Here is a 16272-nt window from a genome sequence, read left to right as displayed (position 1 = left end):
GAGCTCTGCTCTGTGTGACAGCGACAGGGCCCGAGGGAACGGCATGGAGCTGTCAGGGGAGGGCAGCTGGAGGTCAAGGGTATGAAAATAAATCATCTGAAAGAGGGTTTCAATCTGTTGAGGCATTTGAAGCCTGCATGATTGATCCTTCCTTCCCTTGGAAAGTTATCTATAGTTTCTGCACTGGATTGCATTAGTGGAACCAATAGAAACAAAACAAAACAAAACAAAATAATAGAAAATGATAGAACAAAACATACAATGGAAAAAAAAATTAGAAAATTAACATATGGTGAACATCTGCCTCTGACAAAACACTACACAGTGTATGTAAAGATTAACAGCTTACCCCAGTGAGACGTTAGTCTTTTGCATTTTGGCTGCTATGCTTTCATTTGTAACAGCGAAAGCTTATATGCAGCCATAGGATGGCACTTCCAACGTACTGGTGGCTGTCTGTGAAATGGTTTAAAGAAACCACAAATGGGAGAAATAATACAACTCTGCCATTTTTAGGAAGAATCTTTGGATGAAGCTGCCCATAGCAATTGATGCTGAGGCTGATAACTGGGTCAACGCTCCCACATCTGCCTGCCCTCATCCATGTGGAGATCACCATGTCATGAGGAGAGAGGAAGGTAACCAAGTCCCAGATCACTCAGGGGTCAGGGCAGAGGGATAGTTGGCAGTCTGGAGAAAAGGAGGCCAAGAGTTGACCTCACTGCTCTGCAGTGTCCTGAGGAGGAGAAAGAGGGAAGTGCTGAACTCTGCTCCTGGGAATCAATGGCAGAATGGGAACAAAGCATAAAGCTGCACCAGGGGACAGTCAGCCTGGGCACTGGGAAACTTCTGTTTACTATGAGGTTGTGCAAAACACTGGAACAGGCTTCCTACAGAGGTGACTGGCCTCAATAATATGTTGTAATTTTTGGTTAGCTGTGACACGATAAGGCAGTTGGACTCAAAGTCCCTTGCAACTGAACTACTTCCATCCTATTTTCATTCTGTTCTGTTCTATGCTAATTCTAATTCTAATTCTAATTCTAATTCTAATTCTAATTCTAATTCTAATTCTAATTCTAATTCTAATTCTAATTCTAATTCTAATTCTAATTCTACTGTTATGCTATGCTATGCTGTGTTATGCTATGCTGAAAATAATGGCGGGATGCCAGTGGAAGGGAGCAGCTAGTTGGAGTGTTACTCCTGTGTGTTTGCTGCCTACAAATCTCAAATGTTCACCTTCCCTGTCTCAGTTATGGAAAAAAAAAACCAACAATAATAGCAGTCAGAGGTCATTTTCACTTAGTACTCTGGAGAAACAACAAAACAAAACAAAACAAATATCCACAAACCCACAGACCTTCCAGCAATAGGGGGTGTTAGGGCTATTGGATAATTTAAGTAGTGATTCATTTTTAGCTGTGAAATCATCAGGAGCCTGTGAATCAATAGAGGCTGCAGCTTATTAACTTATTAGACATTTATTGAATCTCTGGTTTCAGAAATGTTTCTAAGCTAATGTTGATCCCTAGAAAAACACAAATCTAAACATAGCAGCTCCAGCTTTGAAAGAAACTTGTTTTTCCATATCAGCACAATCTTTTTGCTAACTACTGTAAATGATTTCCTCATCTTAATAACTATTCTTTATTAGAAAAGTGGCAGACACACTAACAGATAATAAAAACCTTGGTGGTTACTTCAAATAAAGCGTATTGGCCACTGATGAGAAAAAAGCAGAAAAAATGAAATTGGTAGTTATTAGCCATTACTGTGGCATTATTCGGAATGATGCCAACAGTCATGTGTCTCCTTTATCACTGAAAAGCCAGTAGGTTTTCATTTGCTTATTAGACTGGAAGATGTAGCATTCTGCTTAAATGCTTCCTAAAAGAAATGGACATTGAAAATAAATGTCATCAGTTAAGAAAACACCACTAGCTATATATCTTGGTTTTAAATAGTCAGAGATAGTATCCATTCTCTGGTAGACTGCAGGGACTACAAGGGAAGTTCAAAGTTTGTTTTTTTTTTTTAAATTATAGAATTCTGTTCAGATGGGGTAGCGCACAGGTCTTAAGAATTACCAGAGATTATTAAGCACATAATTAAATAGGATATGATTGAATAGCCTTTCACAAGCAAAGTCCAGTGCTCTCCAATGTACTTTTTCTGAGTGAATACTGCTTATTTACTGGGCTGCAGTTTAATTCATTTTACCCACAGAGGGGGCAGGAAACCAGGTACATTTTAATAGCATATTTCTTCACACAGGTGTGTCCTGACTACAGACACAGTTGTTTTCTATTTTCTCCTACAGTGATAGAAAAGTAGTATAAGACACAGCATTACCTATGTTAATGCTGTGACCTAGAATTAAGGAACAGTCTGCAAATACACATGATTAAACCCAACTCTGACAGAAATGCTCTTTCATCATCTCAAACACAGCTTGCAGCCCTGACCTTTTATACTCATTCATCACCAGAATAATTTTGCAAGGAAATTTGGTGTGGTTCTTCTTTAAGCTCCTTCCATATCTGTATGTAAAGTGATTTTATTTTGCATCCTTCTTTGCAAGAAGTCCTTAACATTCTTCAATACATGGCTACAATGTAGAGCTAGGTACCAGAACCAAATACATGCATTGAATCACAGGCATGACTGCTTGATAAGGTAGCTTTGAACACAGGCAGAAAATTGTAGTTACTTGCACATACACAAAAACAGACTTGTTGAACATTTCTTCCAGAACAGAATTTGGCATCAGGAGGATAGCTGATAATTATACTTTTAAAAAGTTCCAAGGAAATTATTGATCTCTTTGCAGAATTCTGCTATTCCACTCCTCCTTCCAGGGACACACACACAAGAATGCTGTACACCTTTCACTCTTGATATCACTGCATGGCTTTTGTTGTCTATCTTTTGGTCAGGCATTAGGGGAATAGACTCTAGATTATCACATAACAAAACACAGCAGCTGAAAATATTGGCAATGGCAGCCGAGACTCATGATGACTCAATCTACATGTGCCTGCTGATGCACGGTGAAGGGCAGGCAGGGATCAGTGACCTGTTCAGAGTATGCTCTAGCTCCTGTTAGAGCCACATGCTTCCATTTCCTCTGTGCTGAAAGCTAGGAGCCTGGTGGAGAAGGGGAAACAGTCCCACTGGAGTTGAGTTGGGGCTGAGCTGAGGCTGCCCAGTCCAAAGGAGGGAGAAGCAACCATGCCTGATAATACTTTCTCTGTACTGTAAGATTCCTTCTTTAACTGGCTTTCTAACGTTTTTGCTTGAGCTGAATCCCTGTTTGTATCAGTAGCACATGAAAACACAGTGATCATGCTCTCCCAGTTATCTATAGGCAGAGCAGACAGCATTTTCCCTAACAATGAATGTGTGGTCAAGTTCTGAAAGGAGGTGGGCACTACTTCAGGGAAACCTCATAAATGTTTTCCAAATATTCACTTTTGGGCAGTTATTCCAAGTGATTTCAGTAGGGATGGTGTATGATGCCTGGAGGATCTAGAAATAAATTAAGAGGTAAACACAACATCCAGGAAAAGGGCACGACACTGAAGTGAAGAGGAAACTATAAGAAAAAGTAAGAAAATGACATAGAAGCCAAAAGGAGCAATAAGGACCCAGGTTGTGAGGGCCGTGTCATGGCTGCAGAGGGTACAGAGCATATATCCACCTCACCATCCTCGGCTCTTTTCAGAACTAGTGGAAACAGAGTCACTTCAATGACACAGCTCATATCATCCTAAAGAGAAGTTTGCAAGTACATCAGATGATTTGCACATTGGCAGAGCAAATTTGTTTTTCTATTGATTATGAAAGAAGCCTGGGGGATTGGAAAATGTCTGGTTTTAGTGAGATGATTTCCATCTGTTCAGCATTTCATGTTTCCATGTAAATATGGGTTTCAGAAGCGTATTTAATAACGTCCTGAATAATTAATTTTGAGCTTCCATTTACTGTACTGTCTAACAGATATGAGGTGCTTAAAGTTACATAGAAAAAAATAAGAAAACCAACAACCACCAGTTGTAACACTATACTAAGATCAGTAAAATTCTCCAAGTAATGACCCTACTTTTCTAGCACTGTGAGCACAACTTTTGATGTTTTCCAATTAGCTAGAGAACCTTTTCCTTGCTCCTTCCTTTGAAACAGTACAATATTTCCAATATCAAACAAATCACACAAAAATGTCATTGTTAGTGATGCACCTCAAAGCTTTCCAGCCACAGAATCCAATGCTGAATTTTCTGGACTGGAGAAATCTTCATTTTTAACACAACTTATCATAGAATCATAGAATCATAGAATCACAGAATCACTCAGGTTGGAAAAGACCTTAAAGATCATGGAGTCCAACCACAAGCTAACCATCCTACCCTAACTCTAACAATGCTCCACTAAATCATGTCCCTGAGCACCACATCCGAATGGCTTTTAAACACATCCAGGGATGGTGACTCAACCACCTCCCTGGGGAGCCAATTCCAGTGCTTAACAGCCCTTTCTGTAAAGAAGTTTTTCCTGCTATTCAAGCTAAACTTACCCTGGTGCAACTTAAGGCCATTTCCCCTTGTCCTGTCACCTGTCACCAGTGAGAAGAGACCAGCCCCGCTCTCGCTGTAAGCACCTTTCAGATACTGGAAGAGAGCAATAAGGTCTCCCCTCAGTCTCCTCTTCGCCAGACTGAACATCCCCTGTTCCTTCAGTCTCTCCTCATAGGCCATATTCTCTAAGCCCTTCACAAACCTTCTCAAGCCCTTCACAAGCCTTGTTGCCCTTCTTTGGACCTGCTCCAGCACCTCAATGTCCTTTCTGTACTGAGGTGCCCAAAACTGAACACAGTACTCGAGGTGGAGCCCCATCAGTTCCAGGTACAGGGCAGGATTACTTCATTTAGTCTATTTAATGCTTTGTCCTGATACAGCATAAAGTAGAAATTCTGAAAATGAACTCCAAAAGTAATCTGTACCTGAATTGTGCCTATGCTACATCTTTGGGAAGTCTATAGTGGTGCAAATATATTGGGAAAAGATTAAATTTCCTTCAAAGCTTTCATCTGTCCAGAAATGTGAAGTGTTTAACAAGGCACTGGAGGCAATATGTGTGAGATGGTCAAAGCTGCATGACAATATGCATGTAGATACACGTTCTCTGTGGGAGTGTTTTACTAAATAATGTATTTTTCCTAAATTAAATTTCAGTGCTGAATCATGACATAATATATTTAAGAATTTGTTTTTCAGGCTGCTTACAAAGTTTACTCCAAGTTCACTCGGGAACATGTTCCTGTCCCTGTGTCCCTATCTATGTTTGTTTGAACGTATGGCCACAAACCTACCAAAGTGTGTCTAAGTGATGGGTAACAAGGACAAATTCAGAAAATCCATCCATTTCCACAACTCTGTGATGTGCAGTTTCCACTGCAGTGACCCACTTGACAGAGCTGCAAACACGCACAAGCACAAGGGAAAAATAATTAATGACAGGAATAGTCCATGCTTTCCCTCCTCAAGTTCCATTCCTTTTGCTCCCCCAAATAAAATCCCAACAGCTCTCTTGCTGCTGCAGCAAGCCTCATGATATTTACTGTTCTCCTTAAAATCCACATTAAATGCTTATTGATCAGCATCTGCACTGCCTATTAGTTTCTAAAGCATCTGCCTTCAGAGAATGGTTTAAAAGCAGAGGTGTGGAAATCAGCAAGCAACTACGCTTTGTCCATATTTTTTCCATTGTGCCCATGGCAATTCCCCTAGTTCTGGTTCTTGATTCATGACTTTTAAGTGCCCAGGGTAAGCAATGAATTACCCAGTAAAGACTAATTCCACAGCAGCTCAATTCCACAGTGAGCAATGTCAATTGCACTGTGGATTTTGCAAGGAAGAGGATCAGATCTGCTTTGTGGATCACCCTCCAGGGAAACGTTTATGTGATTTAAAAAGATAAGGCATTTCAAAGAAAATGAGTGATCTATGGCCACATATTTGCATTTCAAACAAACCTCATCCTCCTACTTTCTCTGGCTCAAATTTCCCCCAGGCTGGAGACCTGTCAGGTAAAGCCTTTGCTCCCAATTTCATTTTACACAGGAAGAAGGTGGCTTGCATAGCACCACAAAACAAAGTGTAAAAGAACAAAATAACCAGTTAAAATCCAGACCTTCTCAGGTAGATTTAAAAAGTGAATTACTTTTTTTTTTTTTTTTTTTTTTTTACAGTTTGAAGTTGTTTTTTGTTTGTTTTATACATCATCAAATAATTACCATGAAGCTTAGTTTCCCACTGTTTAGTACAGGAGAGCACAATTCTACTGAAACTTATAGACTTACTATAATATCATACGAAATTCTGGTTCTATAAAGAAATTTGTCTTAGCAGGACAGACTGTTATCCCTTGAGAAAAAAAAAATTAAAAGGGGAAAAAAAAGACTAAATAATAATTTTAAAGAGTTTATTCCTACAAAACTTGATCATAGAATGGCCTGGGTTGAAAAGGCCCACAATGATCATCTAGTTCCAACCCCCTGCTATGTGCAGGGTCACCAACCACCAGACCAGGCTGCCCAGAGCCACATCCAGCCTGGCCTTGAATGCCTCCAGGGATGGGGCATCCACAGCCTCCTTGGGCAACCTGTTCCAGTGTGTCACCACCCTCTGTGTGAAAAACTGCCTCCTAACATCTAACCTAAACCTCCTGTGTCTCAGTTTAAGACCATTCCCCCTTGTCCTATCACTATCCACCCTTGTAAACAGCCGTTCTCCCTCCTGTTTATACACTCCCTTCAAATATATGAAGGGCACAATGAGGTCTCTACAGAGCCTTCTTTTCTCTGAAATCTTAAACTTTAGTTCTTCTTTCCTACAACATGACTCTCTTTATGGATCCTGAGCATTAGGGCCACTCCTCTGAGCTCTGACAGTCCAAAACAAGGCAGAAGGCACAACAGAGTATGGTAATTTTCAGTTAATGAAAAGCATACAACTTTTTAGAAGCACAGTTAAAGTATTGCAAATAACTGTTAACAATACAAATAAATGGCCTCCTTCTTAGTCACATATAATGTGCTCACACGTGTTCCTTTTACAGTGCAGTCTTTTATATTGTAGCCATTATTTTCTATTATTTATAGTTGTTGCAATTATGTTTATAAATCTAATCCACTTTGTCGCTCACAACATATCCGTAGTGATCAAGACTGAACTGGACTACATTGGTGTCAGAAACTCATCTTGCTGACAAATATCTATTTCCTTATCTTCTGTGATTACACTGTGAGGTCTCACACCATCAGGTTACGATAGAGAATATACCTACTTCTCCTTCTCTCAAGTACCTGAATCACTGCTAAGTTTTACGGAAGACAAGGAAAAGAATGAATAAGATGTTGCTTTTGTTTATTTCCCTTTACCATTAATATCTGAAAATCTCAGAATAGGGGGGTGAAAAGATTCAAAGCACATACCTCTTTCAGATCATTTTCCAAATACTGTGAAAAAAATTAACCATTCCCGTTAGCATGTCCCTAAGATGTTCAGGTATTCAGTGCTCAGTTTGTAGCGCTTGGCACACACATGAGATGCAAAAGAATCATACACTTAGGAATTTTGTTTTCAGGCACTATGAAGAACTGAGATGCTGTCAACCTGTTGCACACTTGCATTAGCTCTTCTTTAGCACATATTAGAGTTCAGAATTTCAAGAAAATGTATGAACAATGGTATTCATCTACAGGTATAAGCTGTCCATAGAGATGTGTGAATGTTAAGCTACCTGCTAATATTATTTGCTTTTACTCATATTATTTTCCAAAGAACACTTGTTAATTACAATTCTGCAGGAACTTCTGCAGCATGCCCCTTATGCTCTATTAGTTGTGAGTGTTGCAAGGCTTTGTAAAAGGAATTGCAAAAGAACGTCTTCAGCCCTGTTAGGAAAAGTTTCCATGTGCACAGTTCAGTAAGTGCCAGCAGGCAGGCAGTCCCAGCCAGCCCAGCCACTCTGCTAACAAATGAAGAAACAGTAAGTGGAGCTGAAGTTACCCTTAGCACTCTCGGTTCTGCTTTTGTTTGTTTGCTGCTCCTTTGCCAATCTAACCCACTTTTAAAACTGCACCAGGCCCTCTCACACAAGCATGGGTGTCACTGGAACAGGGAAACCTGCCATTTATACAGCAGATCTGAAGAATCAATCCACAAGCAATTCCACCCAAGGGCAGCCGACCCTTTTGCTGTTTTGAGTCCACAGTAACTGGGATGAGAACACACTGGCATCCTAGCAGACAAGCCAACAAGCTCAAAAGGACTCCTTCAACATATGTTTTTTTCTAATTCCCTAAGCACATGTGTTTCTTTCTTCTCAATTCAAGTGTTATCTTCCCATCCCTTTCCTAAATAATAAAACATGAGGGTAAATTGGATGGAGAGAACTCAGCCCTAAACTTTCCCTCTCTGAGAAAACTTGTGACTGAACCATTCAGCTCTGTGTTTTTCCTGCAGTTATAAAGACAGAGCACCAAAGGCTTGGGAATATATCCAAAACCCCTGTGCCTCCCATGTGAATATGTTTCTACAAAGTTACTTTGAGGAAGCTATTTGCTAAAGCTCCAGACAGCTAAGGAACCAGGAGTCTCCTTCACAAAAATGGAAAAGAAACACATTATTTTAGATCTGCACAGATTAAAACAAACTACCACCCTCCAAAACCAAGCCAAGCTGTTGCTGATAATGGAGTTTATTTTTGGATACATGAAGACTGTGCTTTTATATTACACAACTTTGGGCAAAGCAGGAGCTTCCCATGGGAAACTGCCAGGTTGAGATAACTGTTATTAGTGAAGCACAAGTTTGTGGAAGGGAAGGGCACCGGGTGAGAGTACACTGCTGGAAACAGCAAGAGTTTACAATACAGGTAGAACACAGGGATTTGGATCCGCATTCTTACTCTACATCAAGGATTGACAAAGTGCTGCTTAGGCCAAAGCACCAGTATGAGACACATCCCAGCATCAGCGGCAGAAGACCTTTGGGTGTACTCAGCCTTGCCCCAGCGGCCTAGAGGCCATCGAAACAAGGGTGTAGAGCAAGACAGACTGGGTCCTGCAGACTGGGTGAGAGTCATGTCTAGACGAACAGCCACAGGACAGATCATGTCTTAGCAGATCTATTTTGGCACAGGAATAAATGAACCAAGCACTGCTGTTAGGTGGTGCAATTCTGAAAATGATCGGCCACCTTGGAAGGACAATGGCTGTTGTCTGACTGTTCTTTTTTTCTGTTTTATCTTTTTCATAATTTAAATAATATAATAATTTTAACTTAAGAATGTAAATCTAACACAGCAAAAGCTTGTTGTGGGAAATGTTTTATCTGCACAGAAGAAGGATGCAAAGATACTATTTATCTATGGCATGGATGCACACTTTGAGTATTTCTGACATCTAGTCCCATGACTTAATTTGTTATTGAATCTGCATTATGTAATTTTCAAATAAAGATTTTGCTCTGGGGGAGAACAGAAAGCATCTAATGACAAAAACTATCATTATCTGGGACAAAAGGGAATTCATGTTGTAGATCAATAGATAATTACAAATGACACATGGAGAACTTTCATGAGGCTTTGTTTGTGATAGAAGCAATGCTGAAGGGACTGTTTACTGTTGGCACAGATTTTCTTGAAAAAGAGGGAAGTGCAGTGTATGTTCACATACTCTAATTCCTTATTCCAGAAGTAATTCCTCTTTGTAGATGCCATTTTTAGCTCTTAAATAAGTTATTTAAGGAATTAGATATGTTAAGGAATATTTGTCAGCTCTCTGCTCTTATATAAAGCCTTCAGTTAAAATTTTTTACACCATGAATTTCAGTTCTGTTTTACCGTAACAAGTAAACCAAAGCATTGCTCTTTTTAACCATACAGCAGCTAAATCACTGAGTTGCTTCATTCACCTCTGTTGAAAATAATAGAATAAGAGAACTCTTACCAAAGCAGGAATTGACAAAGCCATACCACCTACAACCATGCTCCCCTCCAATCCATTTGCCATGGATGTTAGATGCAAAACTCAGGGTAGTGCCTGAGATGCAGACTAACATGTCACTGATACTGATGTTCAGGAGGAGCATGTTGACAGGGTTACGGAGGGTTTTAAACTTGCAGAAGAGGATGAGGACAATCAAGTTATTCAGGAAACCAAAGAACAAGATAAATCCAAGAAAAACAGCCACTACTGTGTGCCCATTTCGTGAGAGTCCAGCTCTTTGCTCAACAGGATCTGTAGGTGCACCAAAGCTCAGGTTATATGTCCAAGTGTGGTTCATTTTGGACTTTGCCACAGGTAGGTGAGGGCAGAGACACCAGATGCTCTATGCTGAAGTCCTCTGGCAGTTTCACAGAAGCATCCCCCCATTACAGATCAAATAATTTCAGGGTTCTTGCAATCTTCACTCAGCTGAGGAATATTTTCCTGCATTACCTTTCAGAGGTAAGATCTGCATGTGGCTCCAGGGCATGAAAACCAAGCAGTGACCACAAATTCGTCTTTATTTTTAAAAAATCGGATCATCTTAGATGACCTTTTTTTGACACTCAGACTGGAAGGTGTCTTAAGAAAGTGCTTCAACATGGCCTCCTTCAGAGCAAATGGGAAACGTCCCTACCAATGGCAGCTACTGTTGTTTCTTCTAATAACATGTAACTCTGGAAAAAAAAAAGAAAAAAGAAAGAAAGAGAAAACAAATCATAGAATCATAGAATCATAGAATCATAGAATCACAGAATCACAGAATCACAGAATCACAGAATGGCTTGGGTTAGAAGGGACCTCAAGAATCATCAAATTCCGACCCCGTTGCCACAGGCAGAGTCGCCAACCTCCCTATCTAATAAAAATGGTAAAAACAAAACAAGCCTTCCTATATTAAGACCAAAGTCAGTATATGATTTAATTACAGCATCTCCCTATTTAAACTTCAACAAAAATTTCTGTCTTCTCAGTTTTCACTCTGATTTTCAACAGAAATATCAGTTCATGGAAGTTCCCTTGGCTATTCTAAACAGTTCTTCCCCAGTTCTCAGTTTAGCATGGAAAAGGCTGGTCAAACCTTTCTAGAAAGGTTCCTCAGAGGAGAAAAATCCTTGCAATACCTGTCTTTCACCATAGCTTTCCAGAGGAGAAATCTGTATCATCTTCTGTGCCAAGTTAATCCACCGAGTGAAGTTTTAGTTTTGGCTAGAACTTAATTACAACCAAATTTTTCAGAAGGAGAAAGTATTTCTCGGGCCAGAAAGAATAATTTCAAGTGCAGTCTCTGAAGCTCTCAGGTGCTTGTAAAGGTTGGCAAAGCTGTGATATCAATTCCACTTCTCCCACATCTACCAGTGGACAGGTGTTCTCCTTCATTATTTATAAAGCAGACAAACACCCAGAGCTTCACATCTCTCTGCCACCACAGACATGAATTTGTATAGCCACATGCAGTGAATGCAGTGTGTGTGTTTTGTGAAGCAACAGCAGCATGCTTAATGTGGATGTGTAACTGGTTAGCCAGCTTCCCGCATGGTTGCAGGCAAATTCTGCATCAATGCTGCTATAAAAATGGAGATTGCAATACAATGGAATTCCCACTGCTTGGAACAAAATGCATAATACATAGCTGAAAACACAAAAGCTTTTCTTTTAGGAGGCATAATTAGACACGTTTCAAAATGTGCCATCTTCTACATTACTCCTAACCGTTGCTTTTTGCAAACTGTGGTGTGAAAATAAGTAAACAAATGAAGTGTTAACCAATTGGAAAGCTGAGAGCTCATTAGTGTTTACTGAAGACACAGCGGTTTCTTTTGCTTCTTCAATCACAGCTTTCTGACATGCTGAATGTCTGTTGCAAGTATTTGTTATTACTATTTCCTTAATTTCACGAAGTCACTGTGGCAAAGACATTGTTGCAATGATTCGGAATATAGACAGTGCCTTAACTCTGTTCTGTGATGGGTAAATGATGAAAATACTACATACATTTTGCAAACCTTCAGATTGGCCACTCAGTACTCAAAAAGCTGATGCTTTCTATCTTCCTCCTACCCTTGTCCATTCCCCCCATTTAGGAAAGACATGGTAATTTAGATTGGTAAGGGTCTCAAGAGGCATATCTAACAGGAGGAGCACTTGAAATTCTCTCTCTACTATCATTTGTAGATTTCTTTTTTAATAATCCTCCTTATGCCCTAGCTATTACTAAACTTTTTTTTTTTTTTCTCCATTATTTCTAAGACAATTTTCTCTAATCTGTTTGCATGTGTCTGTTTATTGAGGAATTTAAGTAAGGTCAGTCATATTTGCTCCTCTCGAAACCATAATGCTGAATCTGGCGTCAAAATTTGGAGAGACTTAAGTCTGATTTACACAGATTAATTTGCACAGATGCAATTTATTCTCCCCCAAACTGAACTGGTTATGCCTAGATAATCTGTAGCAAAGATTACAGTGTGCCATCATAAATGTTTCTATGTGGGAATTACATTCACCAGAATAATCACAGGCCAAGGGTTTGAATTATTGCAGGATAATATTATCATTAAAGCAGCACAGTTAGACAAAGGCTACAATCCCCTTAAAAAATATGAGCAACTTTACATACATGTATCTCTATTAACATCAAAATATAAACAATGATATATAGCTCTTTCATACACAGTTATTAAATACGCATATATGTGTTAGATGTTGTACTGAAGGACGTGGTTTAGTGGGGAAATATTTGTGGTAGGTGGATGGTTGGACTGGATGGTGTTGGAGGTCTTTTCCAGCCTTGGTGATTCTATGATTCTATGAACATTTTTTAAATATATATTAAACATTCATATTTGCAGAGTTTTTAAAAAGAACATTTATTCTCTGGGTAGCATTCAGCTGACCAAGCTGGGTAGCATTTAGCTCTACACCAAGCATCTAGACAAAACCCAGATTTTTCTCCTTTATCATGGAGTGTTGCGATTATCAGTGAGTGTAGTGACAGGACAAGGGCTGATAGCTTTAAACCAATAATGGGTAGATTTAGATTAGATATTTGGAAGAAATTATTACTCAAAGGGTGGTGAGGTGCTAGCACAGCTGCCCAGAGAAGCTGTGGCGCCCCATCCCTGAAGGAGCTCAAGGCCAGGTTGGATGGGGCCCTGGGCAGCCTGAGCTGGTGGGGGGCAGCCCTGCCCATGGGCAGGAATCATCAAATTGCAGACTTAACTGAGTTGGAAGAGATTCTTAAAGGTCATCTAGTTCAATTCCCCTGCAACAAACAAGGACACCTACAGCTAGATCACGATGCTCTAACTAGATGGTTTTGAGGTCCCTTCCTACCCAAGCCATTCTATGATTCTTTCTCCTCTAACCGCAGGACAGGAGCTTGCAAGGGGCAGCCTACAATGTATCTGGCATCAGTGCAATGGGTTCTGTCCTGGTGTGCCCAGCATGGGCATCTTGGTGATCAGAGAAGAGGAGCGGTGCCTAGTACATCAGTGTAACATATCTTTTTATAAAGGTAAGACACACCATGTGAGCTGAGATATGGTCAAACCATGGCCATTTGAAAGTGAAAGATGACTAAAAGGACACACTAAGGTATGGTCTGAAAAGTCTTGGGAGAGCTGAAGAGACAGGAGCATGCAGAGAGAAACACCTGAAGATCTGGGCTGTGTGCAAGTCTCCTTGCAGAAAAAGAGCTCAGTAGTAGTAAGAAGTGCTAAGGTTTTCACACCTTTGAATAAAAAGTAAACCAAATTCAGATTTCACTAGACACCAAACTCCCATACGCATCCCTTGAAAGAACTGGTCTAGTTCTTACCTAATATTAGCTTCTAGTTGGTGCTAACAAGCATTCCTGAAAACCACCTGAAGATGGGCTTGCATGCTTGAAGCTTCACTTGTTTTCTTTTTCCTCTGGACGCTCTGCTTGCTTTATGGAGGTTTCTTTTTACCACACTGTCTTACCAGTGACCTGCTGCACTGCCAGTCTCTGAGCTCCAGCAGGACACCTCAGACTCAGCTTCTAGCAACCTGAGGGTCATCCAGTGCCAAAACTCATCTAATCCTCCTAATTCTACTTAAATAAATACATAAAAGCTACAGTTGTAGTTGAAACAAATAAATGAGCATCCAGATTATCTCCTTGGAATAGTTCATGTGGGACTGAAAACACACCCAAAGTGATACAAAAACGTACAGCCAGGTGAAACATGACCAAAGTTCTTTAATATCACCAGTTATTAAAAGCTTTGATAACCAATTCTGACATTAGTAATCTAAAGATACAGCAAAACAGGCACCCGTCATTGCTTGCATGACTCTCTGAAGCTGTCAGAAGAAAAAAAAAGTGTTTCAAAAGATGTTATCTCAGATGTTATATTCTGAAAATATAGGCACTGATAGTCAGAGTGTCTGGCTTATGTTTGCACTTGCCAACACACATTAGTGTGACCGATATCCTACACCAGTGAAGCTGGTTTTCCACCTCCTCTTTGACCAAAAATAAGCATAAATGAACAGTGCATAGGACATACGAATTTCAGGGGTTTCAGATTTTTTTTTAAATGAACTTGTTCTTTATTTCTATTGGCGGATTCTTGATCATCATCCCTTGCAAAGTTGTGTAGAGTGTCAAAAATGTTGCTTACTTCATTTTTATGTTTAACAGTGCATAAATTTGTGTAAGATTAATAAAATGGAATTTCCAAATAATTTTGATAAGAAATTACGTTACTCTCTTACATTACACTCATGTTATTCTTTTCTGATATAGCTAAAAAATCACTTACAGATATGCACACAGATTTAATCAGACTGTTGTTGACATTAAAATCAATTTTATAAGAGGTTTTCCTTCATTTATGAACCTAGCTTTCTACTCAAGAGCTACAATTTCAAAACTATTCATAGTTATCTCAACAACAAATCTTAAAGTTGAAATGTTATGAAGTGCCAGACATGATGTCTAAAGCATGCGTGCTTAGTTTAATTGGGTGTGGGGGTGGAGGAACAGGACTAAGTTTAAGTTTGTATACACTACACCTCGACTTCCAATGTGGAACTGCATTGTTTTTAATGAGAAGCATCCACAATCAAATTAGTTCAAATAGTTGGGTTTTTCTTTTTTAGATTTGAAAGAAGGGAAGTGGTATGGGACCTCAAAGCACTGAAGACAACACTGTATTCCCATCTCTGACTGGATTGGGTTGAACTGAGCCCTGAGCACCCTACAACAGCTGCAGGTGTCCCTGTTCATTGCAGGGCAGTTGGATGAGAAGATTTTTAAAGCTCTCCTACTCAAACAATTCTATGATCTCTTCTGAACTGTGCTCTCTGAGCCATAAATCACTTTGCAGGACTTGACAAGTGATAAAGAGAGGAAGCTCCATGCTTTAGGAGTTTGGGTACCTCTCAGCTCCCAGAACCCCTGTTTGTGTGAAGACCTCTTCATGCAGGCTCACGGACATATTCATAGCAGTTTGCAGTTATGAAAAAGGACAAACGTGAGAACAAAGCCAACACAACACAGAATACACACTATGAGGTTCACCACCTTTGAGTTATAGTGTTGACTCGAGTGAAATTTCTGACCAGAAAAACAGCGTAGAAGAAAAGTAGAAGCTACTTTTAGCTGGTGTTTTAAAAACTAAAGCAAGCCCTCTGATGTGCAGTTTCCCACACAAATTCCTGTTCTAACAGCAGAGTACAAACTTTTGACGCTTCTTTGTGAGAACATATACAGAAAAGCAGAGAACCCACCTGCATCCAGCACGCAGAACAACCACATCACGTCAGCCCCCACCTGTGTCCAGCGGAGGCGGCGAGCCCAGGGCGATGCTCCGCGCTCGGGAAGCGGCGGCTGGCGGGGATGCTGGCGGCACGATGCTCGCTTTCCACCGGGTGGAAGCGGAGGGTTCGCCCCGCCTTCCGTCTCCTCCTCGTCCTCCTCGTCGTCGTCCTTGCCCAGGCTGGGGACAAAGACAGGCAACTTTGGAATAGCGGGGCAGATAGCGGGTCAGGGGCGATGGGCAGAGAAGGGGCAGCCAACATCGTGGGAGCCGCCTCCCCGCTGCCTCCTCCCTGTTACAGGAGTCTCCCTTCTTGTGCTCCTCTTGTATTCCGCGCTGTGTTCTTTGCACCGCGGATCGAACAGGCGCCGAGTTACTGCGTGCTGAAACCCGTTTTCAGAAATAGAAATAGCACATGGCTTGACAGCTCTG

At 40.4% G+C, this 16272-nt stretch overlaps 1 protein-coding gene across 1 annotated transcript in view; it reads right to left on the bottom strand.

Moving 5' to 3' along the window:
- Positions 1-15958, bottom strand: part of LOC125688141 (pinopsin-like) — a 79396-nt gene extending 63438 nt beyond the window's left edge. Inside the window, exons 1-2 of the mRNA XM_048933788.1 lie at positions 15812-15958; positions 10016-10731 (exon numbers count right to left, since the gene is read on the bottom strand). Coding sequence (XP_048789745.1) covers positions 10016-10352 — 337 coding nt within the window. The 5' untranslated portion in view covers positions 10353-10731; positions 15812-15958. The remainder of the gene's footprint in view (positions 1-10015; positions 10732-15811) is intronic.
- Between the last annotated feature and the right edge of the window lie 314 nt (positions 15959-16272).

The sequence above is a fragment of the Lagopus muta genome, chromosome 1 (genome assembly GCF_023343835.1).
Source record: "Lagopus muta isolate bLagMut1 chromosome 1, bLagMut1 primary, whole genome shotgun sequence".
Lineage (NCBI taxonomy): Eukaryota > Metazoa > Chordata > Aves > Galliformes > Phasianidae > Lagopus > Lagopus muta.
The sequence above is the reverse complement of the archived record's forward strand: the minus strand, read 5'-3'. Positions and strand labels throughout refer to the sequence as shown.